Source organism: Eschscholzia californica, unplaced genomic scaffold, assembly GCF_041429995.1.
Source record: "Eschscholzia californica isolate CP2 unplaced genomic scaffold, dmEscCali1.0.p SCAF_1, whole genome shotgun sequence".
NCBI classification, from domain to species: Eukaryota; Viridiplantae; Streptophyta; class Magnoliopsida; order Ranunculales; family Papaveraceae; genus Eschscholzia; species Eschscholzia californica.
The window spans coordinates 44,809,788-44,825,563 of NW_028238198.1; the positions used below are offsets into that span (position 1 = coordinate 44,809,788).

General features: G+C 36.1%; 2 protein-coding genes and 1 non-coding gene across 36 annotated transcripts; 2 read left to right on the top strand and 1 right to left on the bottom strand.

The window, feature by feature from the left end:
* Positions 1-726: 726 nt before the first annotated feature.
* Positions 727-5,781, top strand: LOC147567085 (uncharacterized). 2 transcript variants are annotated; one of them, XM_086653709.1, is made up of 6 exons: positions 1,194-1,429; positions 1,564-2,979; positions 3,062-3,224; positions 3,699-3,862; positions 4,626-4,884; positions 5,440-5,781. In XM_086653709.1, exons 2-6 carry the CDS (start codon positions 1,583-1,585, stop codon positions 5,560-5,562), a joined length of 2,106 nt encoding a protein of 701 aa, XP_086509835.1. In that variant the 5' UTR covers positions 1,194-1,429; positions 1,564-1,582; the 3' UTR covers positions 5,563-5,781. The 2 variants fall into 2 exon arrangements, with proteins under 2 accessions (XP_086509833.1, XP_086509835.1); XM_086653707.1 differs by having other exon boundaries at positions 727-2,979.
* A 410-nt stretch (positions 5,782-6,191) lies between these two features.
* Positions 6,192-6,264, bottom strand: TRNAR-ACG (transfer RNA arginine (anticodon ACG)). Its single transcript has one exon. It is a non-coding gene; the product is annotated as a tRNA-Arg (tRNA).
* Positions 6,265-8,380: 2,116 nt separating this feature from the next.
* LOC147567087 (protein LNK1-like) lies at positions 8,381-15,495 on the top strand. 33 transcript variants are annotated; one of them, XR_015230680.1, is made up of 10 exons: positions 8,760-9,258; positions 9,788-9,974; positions 10,041-10,341; positions 10,490-10,835; positions 10,972-11,046; positions 11,657-12,058; positions 12,608-12,756; positions 13,987-14,139; positions 14,230-14,319; positions 15,066-15,495. XR_015230680.1 is itself a non-coding variant. In XM_086653713.1 (9 exons), the coding sequence occupies exons 1-8, from the start codon at positions 9,232-9,234 to the stop codon at positions 14,102-14,104; spliced, it is 1,605 nt and encodes a 534-aa protein (XP_086509839.1). In that variant the 5' UTR covers positions 8,760-9,231; the 3' UTR covers positions 14,105-14,139; positions 14,238-14,566. The 33 variants fall into 33 exon arrangements, 4 of the variants coding, with proteins under 4 accessions (XP_086509836.1, XP_086509837.1, XP_086509838.1 ...); XR_015230679.1 differs by having other exon boundaries at positions 14,238-14,319; positions 15,042-15,495; XR_015230678.1 differs by having other exon boundaries at positions 14,238-14,319.
* Positions 15,496-15,776: the final 281 nt, after the last annotated feature.

The window sequence follows — 15,776 nt, forward strand, 5'->3', positions numbered from 1 at the left end:
GGGTGCTTAACCTCTTAAGAGGAGCATCACACTCCATCTCACCACCAATGTGGGATTGTTTACAACACACCCTCCCAAACCCACATCATAGCAGAGCGAACGTGTTATAAGATGGTGCGGACCAGCCTTCCGGACTGCTAGTGATACTGTCCGCTTTGACATACCTTGGTCTCACGGTTTTAAAAGGCCTCACTAGGGAAGGGTGCTTAACCTCTTAAGAGGAGCACCACAGTCCATCTCACCAGCAATGTGGATTGTTACCACAATACACCCTCCCAATCCCACATCATAGTAGAGCGAATCGTGCTGATAACTTGTTATAGGATGGTGCGGAACAGCCTTCCGGGCTGTTAGTGATAATGTCCGCTTTGGCAGAACTGGGCCTCATGGTTTTAAAAGACCTCTTTAGGGAATGGTGCTTAACTTATTAAGAGGAGCATCACACTCCATCTCACCACCAATGTGGGATTGCTTTACAACACACCCTCCCAAACCCACATCATAGCAGAGCGAACGTATTATAAGATGGTAAGGACCATCCTTCTGGGCTGCTAGTGATACTGTCCGCTTTGGCACACCTGGGCCTCACGATTTTAAAATGTCTCGCTAGGAAAGAGTGCTCAACCTCTTAAGAGGAACATCACTCCATCTCACTACTAATGTGGGATTGCTTTACAACAATTTTAAAATTAATAGAATACTTTTACTCTCGCCAAATGACACCTCAACCTAACTTTTTTTTTAATGAAACCTAAACTTGAATGATACAGGGGGTACGCTTTAGGAATGAACCCTCAGGAATATCTCCCCACAAAACGTGAGAAATACACAAAGAAAAGGTCAAAGATAATATTGAGTAATAACAAACCATTATAAATGGTCAAACAAATGGAATATTTTTATAAATGGTCAATTAATATATTAAATTAAAAATAATACCATTATTCTTTTCACTAGAAACCTTAAAGTAATTTAATTCCTGTATTGCAGAAGCATCATAAAAATCTACAACAATTAGAACTTTGTTCCTAAACCTTTAGATTACAAAGTTGTGTGATTTCCAAATTCATTTCACTCTACGTGGAGGGCACAAAAGGCAAGTGTAAGTTATAAAAATGCTTCTGGTAATACCATAACTTCACCCACCTAGCCGAATCAGTGTAGTGTTTTTACTGTCATCTCTCTCTCTACTCTACCACCTCTCTGTCTAAAACCGTTTGGTCTCAAAGCTTTTTTAATGGCGTGAGCACGTCTCTCTCTCTCTCCACTCTACAGTAGTCCTTCTTCTTCTTCCAAAATCATAGAAATACTTTTTGATAAAAATAAATGAAAACCCATTTTCTTCAAACATTTTTGTAATCCTTGCATGTTTACCATCTTCATTTCAACAAAAATCTTCATCATCTCATCTAAATCAGAGAAAGAATCGGTAATCTCTATTTGGGTATTTGATTTTTAGTCCTTCTGAATCGAATTTAGATTTGGGTTTTTGTTGTTTTTGTTCTTAGATTAGTTTTTTTGTTCATTTCTCTTTCATTAATCTGAATCTTGGTTCTGTTAAAGTATCAGACCAAAAGGAAACATGAAGAACAATGAAGAGTTTGATATGTTGTTGAATGAGATGATCCCTCATGCAACTTCTGTAAATCTTCACTATCAACATCAAAATCGAAATCAAAATCAAAATCAAAATGGGGTTCATGGTTATGGCCATCTTCATAATGGTAATAACAATGTCAATGGTTATTTTCATGATTTTCATCTATACTGTGATTCCCCTTTTAGTGGACTTTCTTTACCATCTGTAGGAGGATCTTCTTCCTCAAGCTCCCTTTCTGGGTTAGAGGAAACTAAACCCCAAACCCACCAGAGAAATCACAATTACTTCAATGACTATAGGTCTGAATCAAAATTGCCTGTTTCATTAATGGATAGAAATTTCTTAGATATGTCTTCTGGTTATAACATGGATTTGTCTCAATATCTACATAATTTGACTATCAAAGATGACCAAGACAAATTTTCAAACATTAGGGGGTACCCAAATGAGAATTTTCATTTTAATGACTCTTCATTGGTAAGGAGTAACAATGGTTATGTTGATAGTAATGGTGTTTTTGAAGATCAAAGGATATATTCTTCTGATTATGAAAATTTTAACGATCCGTTTATCGAGAGTATGAAGATCTGGGATGATGATAGTAGACCAACAATGTTGGGGTTTCAAGAGAGAAAACAAACTGGTAGTACTCTATCACGATCGTCGTTCATCTTCCCCAATCGTTCAGATTATACGAGTCCTTGTTTAGATAGCTCATTGGGTCCTCCATGGGAGCAGAAGATGGAGCATTTAGGGTATAATGAGACATTAAGGAGAAATTTTCGAGTCCAAGAAGATGCTCCTTTTGTTAGTGATTCTATTTCTCATCCCATTGAAAGAATTTCAGTCCCACTTAATGTCCCTAACAATTGGATTCCTCACTCTTCCTCGTCGAAAAGCACAAGTGGGATTCAAGCTTTTAGTGGTGAGGGTAGCTGGATAATAGAGGGAAGTAGTTTGAATACTTTGAACAATAAGAAATCATATCATCGAACAGAACAGCAGAAGCTGCCTTACAATGAGAACATATTGGAAATGAATAGTAACAATAGTATTAGTCCTAGTAGGTTTTGGTTTTTAACATCACAACCCACATATCGATCCTTATGGGCATTTGAAGGGAAATTTTACTCAATGGCAAAAGATCAAAATGGTTGTCGATTCTTACAAAAAAAGTTCAATGAAGCGACCCTCCAAGAAATACAAATGATTTTTTATGAGATCATTGATCATGTGGTTGAGCTAACTATCAACCCATTCGGGAACTACTTTGTACAAAAGTTGTTAGATGTATGCACCGAAGAACAGAGAATGCAGATTGTGATAATGGTGACAAGTTACACGAACCAGCTAGTTAGAATCTCTTTAAACACTCATGGGTAAGCTTTTACGTATTACTTAGCTTTTCGATACTTTTTTTTATATTATATATGTTTCTAAATAGTGTTGTTATTTTCCCAGCACACGAGTAGTTCAGAAGTTAATAAGTACTCTCAAAACCAGAGAGCAGATTTCAGTCGTCATATCTGCCCTTGAACCTGGGTTACTTTATTTGATGAAGGATCCAAATGGGAATCATGTTCTCCTACAATGTCTGAAATGCTTAAGTAGTGAAGATAACAAGGTAATAGATGCTGGTTTCCTAGTTTGATTCTCGTTCTTAACAGTATGCTATGTTCTTGTCTAAATCCTCGATGTTCCGGTTCATTTATAATCATGTTAACTTATAAGCTCAATAAATTGACATTGTTCTTTATATTGTACGATTTCGTTCCTTTAGTTTGAACTTGTAGTTATACAAGTTACTCCTTATTCTTATTGAGCTCTTCTATTTCGTTTCTCAACCTTAACATTATCAATCAACTTCTCACCAAGTTCTCGGTTTTGTTTTCACAATGCATGAGAACTCTTATTTTCTAAAACCGCTCCATATGCTAGTTTCAGTTTACTCGTCTGTCTGGATTCATCAACTAACTCGATATAGATATCAGTTGCCACACCAAGATGCCTGTCCAATGAACTCTTGAGAATAATACTGCTTTTTAGTATCGAAAACATATTTATCTTACTTTGTATACATTATATTTTTGTTTGGCAGTTCATTTTTAATGCCGCTTCAAGGTTCTGTTTCGACATTGCAACTCATAAACATGGGTGTTGCGTCTTGCAAAAGTGCATCGATCATTCTACAGGTGGACGCCGAGAAAAATTGTTGGCTGAAATTTCTGTTCGAGGGCTATACCTTGCACAGGATGCATTTGGGTAATTTTTGAAAACCAATCTCCAACTAGAATCTTAATGTCATTCATATCTGCTTATTCTTGTTCCATCTTTACCTATAAATATTCGTTATTGTGTAACTTCTTGCTTTGTTATTGATTCACATATTGAGATAAAAATATCTATCTGTTTCTGTTTTTTTATGTTTTACTCTAAACGCTTTTGAGTCAGTTGTGTCTGAGTTACCTAGCAGTTAACATGTGAGGGTCCACTGAAAGTCTTAGAACATCTTTTGGTTGAGTTTTCTATTTAGGTTAGTCCACATAATTTTGTCGTTAGTCCACGTAATTTTGGCAAAAAATTTAGGGTACCATGTCGAAGACTACATTAATAAATGCACCTTAAAGGATAACTTCTACTATGAATATTCGAAAAAGAAAAACTCAAGTGGCGTCTGCTTTTTCTCAAATTCAGATCTAAAGTTTGACTTGAGATCTTAACTGATTTTTATCAGATTTCAGAGTTTTTGTTTTTTATCTGGCTGATCATAATAGATGGATCGGGTTAATGTTGGGGTCATTTGAGTCAGACATAAAATAGGTCTAAATGAAGAGCCCATTCTCTCAAATAACCTGAAATGGCTAATGTACACCCGACGAGGACTAGTCAGACTAAAAAGAAACTCAGATTCAGACAAGTCAGACTCAGGCGAGTCAGATTTAGACAATAAAATTTTTAAAAGATGGAAACTTACCTCTCTCTTTCTCTCTGTATATGTTCTAAAAACATTTTTCTTGTCTTTCAGAAATTATGTGATCCAGCATATTGTGAAACAACAGAGTCCATCGGCGAATGCAGTCTTGCACTCTCAATTTATGGGGAGGTATATAACCCTCTCCTTGCAGAAATTCAGTAGCCATGTTGTTGAGACATGCCTCAGATATTTCAAAGGAGAAGAGCAATCACAGATAGTCCACGAGTTACTATCATTTTATCCATTCGAACAATTGGTGCAAGATGAGTACGCAAATTATGTTATCCTATCTGGTCTTAGATACTGCAAGGTTTGTCTACCTCCCTACTTCAGAGTTTTTTCTTGTAAATTTTTTTATCGGAAATATTAAATGCATCGTTTTTCTATTCCGCGCTTATTACGGTCATTAATACGTCTGCTCAGAAGCCCACAAAAGAATGATGCTAAGGACTTTTTGGCTCTAGATCATCCTCTCAAACTAATCTTTTCTGAAACTTTTAACAGCATAAGTAGTGGATTAGTAGGTGGTTAGGTGAAACAACTTGTAAGATTACGATTAACTTTTAGGACAATGCTAGGTTGATACTAATTTGTTAATGCACCACTTGACACAAGTTTACGTTATCGGCCCATTCGTTCTCAACCTTTTGTAGAGATGCGCATGAGCTCTTTTTTATCACACCACATTGGCTCCACCGGTGGTCGGAGAAATACAATCCCATAACTTTGAAAGTTCATAACCACCCACAACCACCACTGTCATTTTATACATGGAAAATCGTCATCATCCACGCCAATTTTAAGAAAAAACTGCATTCAAACTTTCTCCTTATGCTTTGTTCTAATTGTTCATTATAAAATTCAGGGGTCTTCTGTGAACGCATTGATTGGAGCAATCCAACCCCATATTGCAGCCTTGAAAACAAGCCCATATTGCAAACAAATCTACTCGAAGGTCGCATCAAGGAAGCGAGATAAGAAGTTGTGAATTCGACAGAGGGTACCAACTAGTGTTGTCGGTTCGTTGTCGGAAGGAACTTCTCCACTGCTCAAGCTAAGATATAATTGTGGCTCTCTGTGGTATGTAGAGAAGAAAGAGAGTTCTTTTTTTGTTTTTCCAAACAAGTAGCCAATATATCAGATTGTTGTACAGTGTAGAACTGAATTAATTTATGAAATGGGAATATGCCGATAATTTTCATTTTAATCGTACAAAGTTAGTTAAATTTTGTTATGACAAAAAAGATCCAGTAACTTTTTTAGGCTTCCTAAACCTAAATTAGAACACTTCTTTAGGTTTTCATACACTAGAAAAGTATTAGTACGTCTTTATAACCAAGGCCAACATGAAATTTGGTCTTCACCCTAATTCACTAATATATGTTTATACTAGATGGGCTGGTTTAATGATTCATTTTCTATGACCCGTCGGCTTCAATTTCTAAATTGTCTTTTTATAATTCATTTTCCTCTAGAGCTCTTCATTTTTTTTGTTGAACTCTAGTGCTCTTCATGGAAGAGACAAAAAGAACACAAATTTTTTAGAATTACCCAAAAACAATATGAGCCACCAGATCTTAGAATTAATTACCCCTATCATCAAAAACAAAATAACAGCGACTCTGCTGGGGATCGAACCCAGAATCTCTGGTTTCGTAGACCAGCGCCTTATCCATTGGGCCACAGAGTCCCACACGTACATTGTTGTTAGGGTTTTATATTTAAACGATACATTTTGATCACAAAGTGAACCATATAAAGATTTAAATTGTATGTGTAAAGGTGGAACCAGGAAATCATGTTAGGGTTGGTGTAAATACTTTAGAAATTACACTCCTGTTTGACGATATTGGTGTTTGTAGGGCTTCACATAATCTATAGTTAACTTTGGTACGTGATACAATTATATGCGAATTGTTTTGCATACATATCCACTTTTTTACTTCAAACTACGACGAGGAGTTTGGTTTGGCGGATCCTACTAGTATACTTAAAAATGGAAGAGTTTCTGGAACTTCTCTCTGAAATTTTTTGAGAGAGAAAGTAGATCTAGTATTCTCTACTAAAAATAGAGCTTCAACATCACAAGTAAAGGGTTAAATCTAGTTTGATCCCTATCGTTTTTTGGGATTGGTTTGAGATCTTTAACTGTCATCCGTAGCTTGACTTTAAGAGGCATTTGATCCTCGTTTCTTCTCCGTTCAGTCGGAGCAATTGCTAGTCATACCTTTAAATGACTTACATATCCTTGTAAGGAAGTGTGGGCGATTTCTTGGATTTTATGCTTCAATTAATTTGACCTTAATGCCATGTATCATAATTCATCTCTCCATCCTTTCAACCCACGATTACGAAGTTTAGATCACTGTTTCTCCGACCTAATAGAGGAAAGGGTGAGGCTTCCGGTGGTTTCCACACGTGTCATTTAAAACCTCCCCTTGCTCCTCTAATTGACCATATCAAAGTGAATGTGCTTGTTCCATCTCAACATTATGTGTCATCTCAAAGTCAATTTTGGGTTCTTCTTGTGACATCCGTTTTCATACATTTTATGAGCCCAACTTAGTTTCCTATTTTTGGGCTTATGTGTCTTAGTAGTCGGGGCACCCTATTTGATCCCAGAGTGTCTACTGGCTCGTGGGCCTTATTTTTGTTGGGTGGACCAGTCGGCCCTGGTGAATTGTTCAACTTTACCTCTTAAGTTACTACTAAAGCTGATAGTTTTTCTCATGGGGCTGGATACACCTCTCGAATTGCTCGTCGAAATGGATTTGTTCTGTACTTGTCATGGAATATGAATTTACTAAAGCTCTCTCCACCCTTGGTAGCCTTGCTACCTCTTTTTCCTGATTCAGTTGAGTCTTTCAACTTGAACTGCGTCAGCAATCCTAACCACCACGCTTTAAACTTTTCTTCTTTTGGTAGACAATTGGATATTATTTCTCTATCGAGATAAGTCTGGAGGGTAACCCTGGAGTCCGATGATTCCGAACTTTGGAACTTAATTATCTTCTTTGAAGATGTTAAATTCATTTATCACCATACGTGGGAGTTGTTATTCAAGTATGGATTGATTTGTTGGAAAGTTTTATAGAGTTACGTTGGTTTTTTGAGATATCATGCTCGATTTCAGATGGCCTGCAATGGAATCTGAATTTGTTGAACAGTTATTTGTTGGATTTCGTTGCTACTCTTCTTCTTTTATTGGATGGCTGGACAACTGCTGGATACAAGATAGTTTGTCCGATGACTTATCATACAACCATGAAAGTTACACTTAGAGAATTGTTTCATGTTGTATGTTTCAGTTTTTATCTTCTTTGTTGTAACTTTGTGTTTCCCTTTTGTAAACTTTTGATATATGTTTACAGACAATGTTTACAGACAATGTTTACATTGTCTTAAAAAAACTACCTTGTTATGTGATGTGATGAAGAAGGAGAAATCCAAACTAAAATATTCGCCATTTTTAATTAATAACTGAGGTATACATGATGGCAATTGTTTGAACATTTAACCAGAATAACTTCACTAATCTCTTACAAGATTCGTGATAACAAATCACCTTAAGAGTCGAATTCTTAATGACATTTTTTTATGTATATATTTCAACTGATTTTTGTGTACGTATCACATTCGAGCCTAAAAAGTAGGCTTCTTGTTCCAGTATGACCCAGTTAGGAAAAAACACATATGTTCTAGAATATTCCAAGGATATTGAATTTTCTTATCCCATACCATTTTGAACATCTTCATCTAAAAAGGAAAAAAATACCATTTTGAACGAATTCATTGGAATGGATTCTTTTGTTTTTTTTTTTTTTTTGATGAAGAATGGATTCTTTTGTTTACTCAACAATCTTTATCAAAGGAAAAAGTGTGGAGGATATAGTGTAGTAAAAGTGGAGGTAGCCAATAGTAAGATAAAAGGAAGTCGGCCAAGAAAATAACACCATGTGCCATGTGAGGTCAAATGCTTCCCAAGCCACAAGTTTTCTAACTCCCGCTCACCCATTAAGTTATTTGTTCACCTCCTTTGACAGACGTCACTTTTACACGGGTTCATTTTCAAACGTGGACCAATTAAAACTCATAAACTTATCTTATCATCCTCAACCACTAATTTAGATATTAATTTCTCTCTCTAAAACGACGTGTCATATACCCCTTCGTCTCTCTCTCTCTCCAAAACAAAACTTTCATTTCGAGTCGGCAAATTTTGGGGTTTTATCTGAAGCGAGAGCGATTACTGAAAATTAGGGTTTACTCTTCTTCTGGTTTGTAATTGGTTAAACTTGCTTCTGCATCTTCTGCTATTGGTTTTGAAGGAAGCGATTTTCTTTTGGATATGTTTATCTGTTGAACTCTAAGCTTGTTTTTGAGCTTTTTGTTAGGGTTTGGTTGGGATTCATTGACTAATATCTGTTTTTAGTGGTCAGCAACAATTTGGTAATATTAGGGTTTACGGGATTTTCCCAGTTCTTTTGAATCTGGAAGTGAGTCGGTGTTCACTGATATTGTGGATATTTCAAGGTTTTTAATAGGGTTTGTGGGATGATCTGTGCTTAATCTGAGAATAGGAATACTGTGACGTATTAGCACGAGATTGAAGAGATAAGTTATTATTATTGTTTCTGGATAAGAGGATTTGGAAAGGATGACAGATTGGTCTATGTATAACGAGGTATGTTTTCTTCCAATCTAGGTTTTCTCTTTAAGTTTCATATTTGTTCTGTACCTCTTGTTGCAATTAGGATTTATCAGAGTAGAAGTTTGTCTGGAAATAGATTTGGTACTTCTTGTTGCAATTAGGATTTATTTGTATGGAGATGTATCAATTGAAATAATAATTATGAAAAAAGACTTGTTTTTTAGGTTACCCAAGTGATTTTAGGAGAAGTACTCCATGATACTGATGAAATAGTTGGGTTCTCTTGATGGGTTTATGGTGTTAAAGTTGGTTAGGTCAAACAAGAAATGAAATAGGAGAGAGGAGAAATATTATACGGAGAAATGGGTCAATGAATCTAAATGTCGGCTATATTTTTTTTAATGTTTTTTTGATGACTTTTAATGAAGTTTTGTAAGATATTGATTGATGTTTTCATTATAGTATTCCATTTACTTTCGAGGATTTTGTCTGTGAGTTGATTTTAGAAGACTTTTAATATCCATGTGGTGTTTGTCCTTTAACTTCTGAACTGGTCTTACAGCTTGGTGGTGGTCTATGGGATGATGTTCGTGAGAATGATGATAATATAGTTCCTCGTACTGGTATTCAGCTCTGGAGTGTGTTCTCAGATAAAAGTCGTTTCTGTGAGAAGAATGTTGATGGGAAATCTGTTGATGATGATGGTATTCAAGGAAGGGAGGGTAGTGGTTATACTAGTGTAAAAGAAGGTACGGCATCTATGGTTGAAAATAATTCATGGTCTAGTTCGGCTAATGGTGATTGTTTATATTCAGGCGATTCAGGTCTCGTTAAAGAAATTTCTGGTTTACCTAGTAATGATGCTAGGATGTCTGATACCTACTTAAAAAGCAATAAGACGGGTTCAAGTACCAACGAATTTTGCGAAGATGGTACTTTTGGAATTGGAGCTACAGCTTACAACAACTCACAATGGTTTCAGTTAGGTGATATATCTTCAGTAGGCAATAATCTAAATTTTGTTGCTGAAGAAGATGAAGCTAAGGATGGCAATAGTTTTTCAGACTATGGATGGGCTGACATTGGTAATCTTGAGGAAGTTGACAGAATATTTAGGTTAGTTTATCTAAATTTGTTCAGGAGCCGTGAGCCCATGAATGTTATTACTAGGATTAACTTTTCTTTCAATCATCTAAGTTTCCCATGGAAATGTTATTAGCTAGATATTTACCTTGTCTTAAGTGTTGTGATCTTGTTTTTTCAGAAGCTGCGATCCTATTACACTTGGACAAGAGAAGTACTCAAATGAGTTTGGACATTCTTGGTTCTTATCATCTTCACAAGCTAATGATGGTTATGAAGATCATAGAACTGGTGTCAGTTCGTTAATGCCTGACTATGAGAGTACATTAAAGCACTACGAAAGAAGTGCAGAATTTATGTTCAATAATCTTGCTACAACCAATTCCAACGAGCAGAATCTTCTTGATGCTTCTATGATGAATTCTAGTACGCGGAGCGCTGATGGTTTCGACTCTCGGGATCACTGTTATCATGATCTCTTGGATATAGATGTTGAAGAAATGGTGGCATCCGTCTCAAACAAACAAGTAAGTAGGAAACCACAAATTTCATTACAGTAATAGTATTTATTTTTTTGTTGACATTTGACTAATTATTGGGCGAGAGGATCAGTGAATGATCAATGACTAGAGTTTAAAAGGTCCATTTCTGACTCTGCTGCAGGCACGAGGACTTAGTGGTGGTGAAGAGCTCAATATGATTCCCGGTTCTTCAACTAGCAGTGAATATGGTGGGATGGTATGTCACATAAAAGTTACATTGTTTGCATGATCATTGGTTGGTTCACTCCAGTGAAATTGAAAAGGGAAAACGAGTAAAAAGTTTCAAATTTAGTTTCTAATTGTTTTTCGAGACGTTCGTTATTGATTTCACGATAGAATAGGGTGAACCTTGTACTGGTTTGTTTCTAATTCTTGGTTGATTTTTGCAAATTTTAGCTTCGAAATTTCCAGCTCTTCAAATTTAAGATTAGTTGATTTTTCATGTACCTTTGTCCTTTGGGATCTCTATTTGTAGTTGCTGATTCTTATAGCAGTTAATCGTAGGAGTAGAACATTGACGGACCAGTTATCTTAACATCAAATTTATCTGTATTCATATAAGATAGGTTACAGTGTGTTATAGGACACCATGAATATAGACTATGTCTTGTTAATTTGATCTAATTGCTAAGATATCATTCTCTGTACTGTATAGTGTTGAGTGTTCTTGTCAGCTCTTACAAAAATCTCTACTTCAAATTTTACCTCTAATTTATTATCAGATAATCATCTATATGGTAGTGGCCTATAATCCATTCAGTACATGGATTATAGATGCTTAAGTGTGTCATCGTCTTTTTTGACAGATCAATCTGCAATCGAACATGCAACGCCAGTCGGAAGGGCAAAAAGTGGACCAATCTTCTGAGTACTTGAATGATCGCTCTTTACATGGTCCTGCAACGTCAGAAAAACTTGAAGACAGAAAGCTTCCCTCATTTATGTCCTTACCCAAACAGGAGTTTCTTTCACCTACCATATCTCATCATGAAGATTCGGTAGTCAAACTAGCTCAAGCTAAGTTTATTGACCAGCTTCCAGTTAATAAGAAACTGCACCGAAATCATCCAGTAGTTGGAGGTGACAGCAGAGTTCAAGAAAAACCAGGTTCTTCAACTGTACTGAAAAGTGCAGGTGTGTCTACGCTGTCGCATGATGTTTCTTTGGAAGCTTCTAGTCTTCGGCATCTTCAATGTGCCATGAAACAGGTACATGCCTTCAGTAACTCCTTCCCACTATTGAATTATATAATTTTTAGTGAATACCATTAGAGACTAATATGTACATAAGTCAAATTACTTTCTGTAGGAATAAAACACTGCTTTTGTGTATCTGGTGTTAGTTGCAATGTTTGTCAATAGATCGTATATTGGCGTCGAGTTGAATTTAGTTGTGTTCATAGCTGCAACTTGGCTGATTTTAGTCAAAAGGTCTTTGTCCTGGATCTGCAGATTACTTGCTGGAGTTGGGATAGAATGTAACTAAGCATGTAGCGGGCGGAGTGATAAAACAATATAGTAAGATCGTGGGTGCGGCACATGTTAAACATTCTTGTATAGATTGCATTTATAGATAGGTGAGATAATTTTTGTTGGAGGAAGAGTTGGCCCGTAGTTGGCGAGTGTGGTAGTAGTTATTAGAGGGGATTGCATAATGCACACGGGTCAATATACCCATGCACCCGAACTACACATTACGAAGTCGGTTCAGTCTACGAATTGAACCGAACTTATTTGGTTCAACTTTCTTGTTTTCAGTTGGATATTAGAACAAAGCTATGTATAAGAGATAGTTTGTACCGCTTGGCTAAAAGTGCTGAACAAAGACATAATCTTGGATACTTGAACAGTAGCAGCAAAGACAGTATAGATGAAAAGGGACTACTCAAAACTGAAGAAGCGAATGAGTATGATCACTCACATATATTTCTGAAATACTATTTCTTCTGTAGATGATTGACTCTATATGGAGGTCTTTCCCTTTTGGGATTCATAAATATCATATAGTGGTCGTTTGTTCTTCTCTACTTCTCCATACGATTTAGAGTAGGAATTCTTCAATCTGAGTACATTTCAGATAATTCATTCGTCGTATATGCATTAATGCAAATACTTCGTTAACTTGTGCTTTGAAACAGTAATAAAAACAGTAATTTCTGTAGAGTAAAAAAAAAATGATTGTAGAATTCAAATCCTGTATGAGAACAGGTGTATGTATTCACGACTCTTGTTGTCATAGATAACAACTTAACGAACACTATGCATAGTGTCATCCTCTAATGTATAGGTTTTTGTTTCCTGGTGTTGTTTATTGAGTTGTGACATGTTGTTTGAGATTATTCTAGGGTCATTTTTCACAAATGGGAAATTGTAGAAGAATGTGTTACTCAATGCTATTTCACTTTAACTCCCAGAATACTAATATGAACTGTAAGAAATGATTCACCTTGTCCAGTAAGCTTGTGACACCTATGTCGTCCAATGCGGCAGACCACAACTCCAGAAGGCTCGATTTTTCTGGGCCACCCCATCGCTTACTTCGCCGCATTTTTGGGTGGTGAATGGTCGTGTTTGGTCATACGAATAGTATACTCTGTGATATCATATAACCATATGTATCATATTGTGTATATATATATATATATATATACTCCCTCTGTCCCAAAATGAATGACCTACTTTCCTTTTTGGGTTGTCCCATTTTAGAACTTTTCACTCTTTCCTATGATACCCACTACTTTAAATTTAATGACCACTTTATTTAAAGGTAAGTTAAACTTTTCATTGTATTGTGAAAAAATTAATGAGGGTACAATTGGAAAAATCATGTTATTTTTTAAAGAAACTCTAACTAATGATGTTCCCTTAAAAAGTTGGGTTTTCAAAATAGGTCATTCATTTTGGGACGGAGGGAGTATTATATTGTACAACATTGGCTCCTCATGTGGCCAGTTGTAGATTCCTCCGGCCCATTTCTTTTGTTCGCCCATCACAACCTTGCAGACATTCTAGACTTGGCGAGGCCCTGCAGCATGAGTTAATTGGTCCTATAGATTTGAGGCGTACAATTCTAGGTTATTCTACATTCAATCTTGCCTTCCTATTATTTTGTCTAATATATGTTCATCTTTTTGTAGGTCTTTGAGGTTTATTGATTTGGAAGCTGACACAAATCCAATAGATCGCTCTGTTGCAAACTTACTCTTCCAGAGTCAACCGGACCAAGTCACAAGGCCGAGTCACGAGGCTGGGTAAACGGTTCCTATTCCCATGAGGAGCCTTGTAGCATGGTAAACCTTTGATCCTCCATAAATTATGTTATTCCCTTGGGTTTAAAGGAAGCTGCAAAAATCTTCTAAACCGAAGTTTTTTTGGATAAGGATTGCAGATTCAAGGGTCTATTGGGAAATGCCATTTGATGTTAGCAAATCGGAGTGGGGTCGAAGGTGTACATGACTGTCGAATCATCGGTAAGGATCTCTCTCCCTACAACTGCAGTGGATTGACAATCTTTAGATGTTCTTTGTTTTGTTTGAGTACTGATTTAAAACTTAAGAAATACTTTGTTAGTAATAAGTTATTGATCTTAGCTTGATGTGTATTTTGATGTTGTATGTTGTTATGATGAACACAAAATTCCTAGGACATCGAGCGTGGGCTCTTTGTTACTTTATTAGATGTAATATTTTGCTATAAGGTTCTTGTCTGGTTCTCGTAGAGATGTTTCAATTGCAGAATTTACTCTATATTCATCAGTGGTTTACCTTTGATACATAAATAAAACAGGGTTACTCCACTTGCGAAAATCATCAGAAGGCTTTCTTTTTACCTGGGAATCTTGTGTAAGCGTTTTAGACATAGGTATTGTTCGTCTTTTTTATCTAGATCAGGTCTGAAATCTGACTTGAGTTTGTTTTTATCTGACTCGCGATGTCTAGCTTATTGAATAACTGTTTATGGTTGATGTTGGGTCTGTTGGAGTCCAGACGGGTCAAGTCCAAATGATTCAGATGAGAGAGACTCAAATAGTGAGAAGAAAAAACAGCTACCACCTATAATAGAGTTACCAAGTAGATAATGTTAATATAGTTTTTGTTTCTTTGAAGTTTGCAAGTTCTATATTAATTTGTTTTAAGTGTATAGATTTCATATTTAGTTGGGATATAAAGGGTAGATGTCATTGTTTTAATAGAAAATGCTTGGTGTGTAAATGAAGTGATCCTCTATAGTAACGGGACTTTTAGGGGATCTGGAGGCAGAGTATGGCGGGGGAAGAAGGGAGGAAGGAAGAAACAAGATTAAGCAATGTCGGAGAGAGATGATTATGTATAGAAGTAATCAACTAAGACGGAAGCCAGAATCGATTAAACATGAAGATTTGTGGAGCTCTTATGATGGTATGACCCGATATATTTTAACATAATCACCGTCGGCCGTCACTCGTGGCAAAATTGTTGCCCTAATAAAATCATGAGAAAACCTTGATAACTCATCTTGTAGATGCATTATGGTAACTTTTATCTTATAAACTATCTAATTAGTTTTCGATCAGAAACACTATGTTTTATGTATACAAGGAGCAAATACTGTTGTATTTTTGGTATGCATTTCATGTACAAAAATGAAATACAATTGGTGTTTTGGTATATGTTTCACGTATAGTAAAATCATATATAGTAAAATATGAAATAACCTTACTAAGGGTAGTGAGTGAGTTCACTGTCACAAGCATGGTGTTTTGCTTTTCCTGTTGATTTCTAGTGTTCTTTTTCTTCAAAAGATACTAATATTTAACCAGTTCCTTCCGAATATAGATAAATTTTCGCATGTCCGTTCTTAGTGTATAAATGTTACATTGTTCTCTTGGTTTCGTAAGTATTTAACGCCATTTTCCGATGTGGGCATACATATATGTAGTATTTGGCTG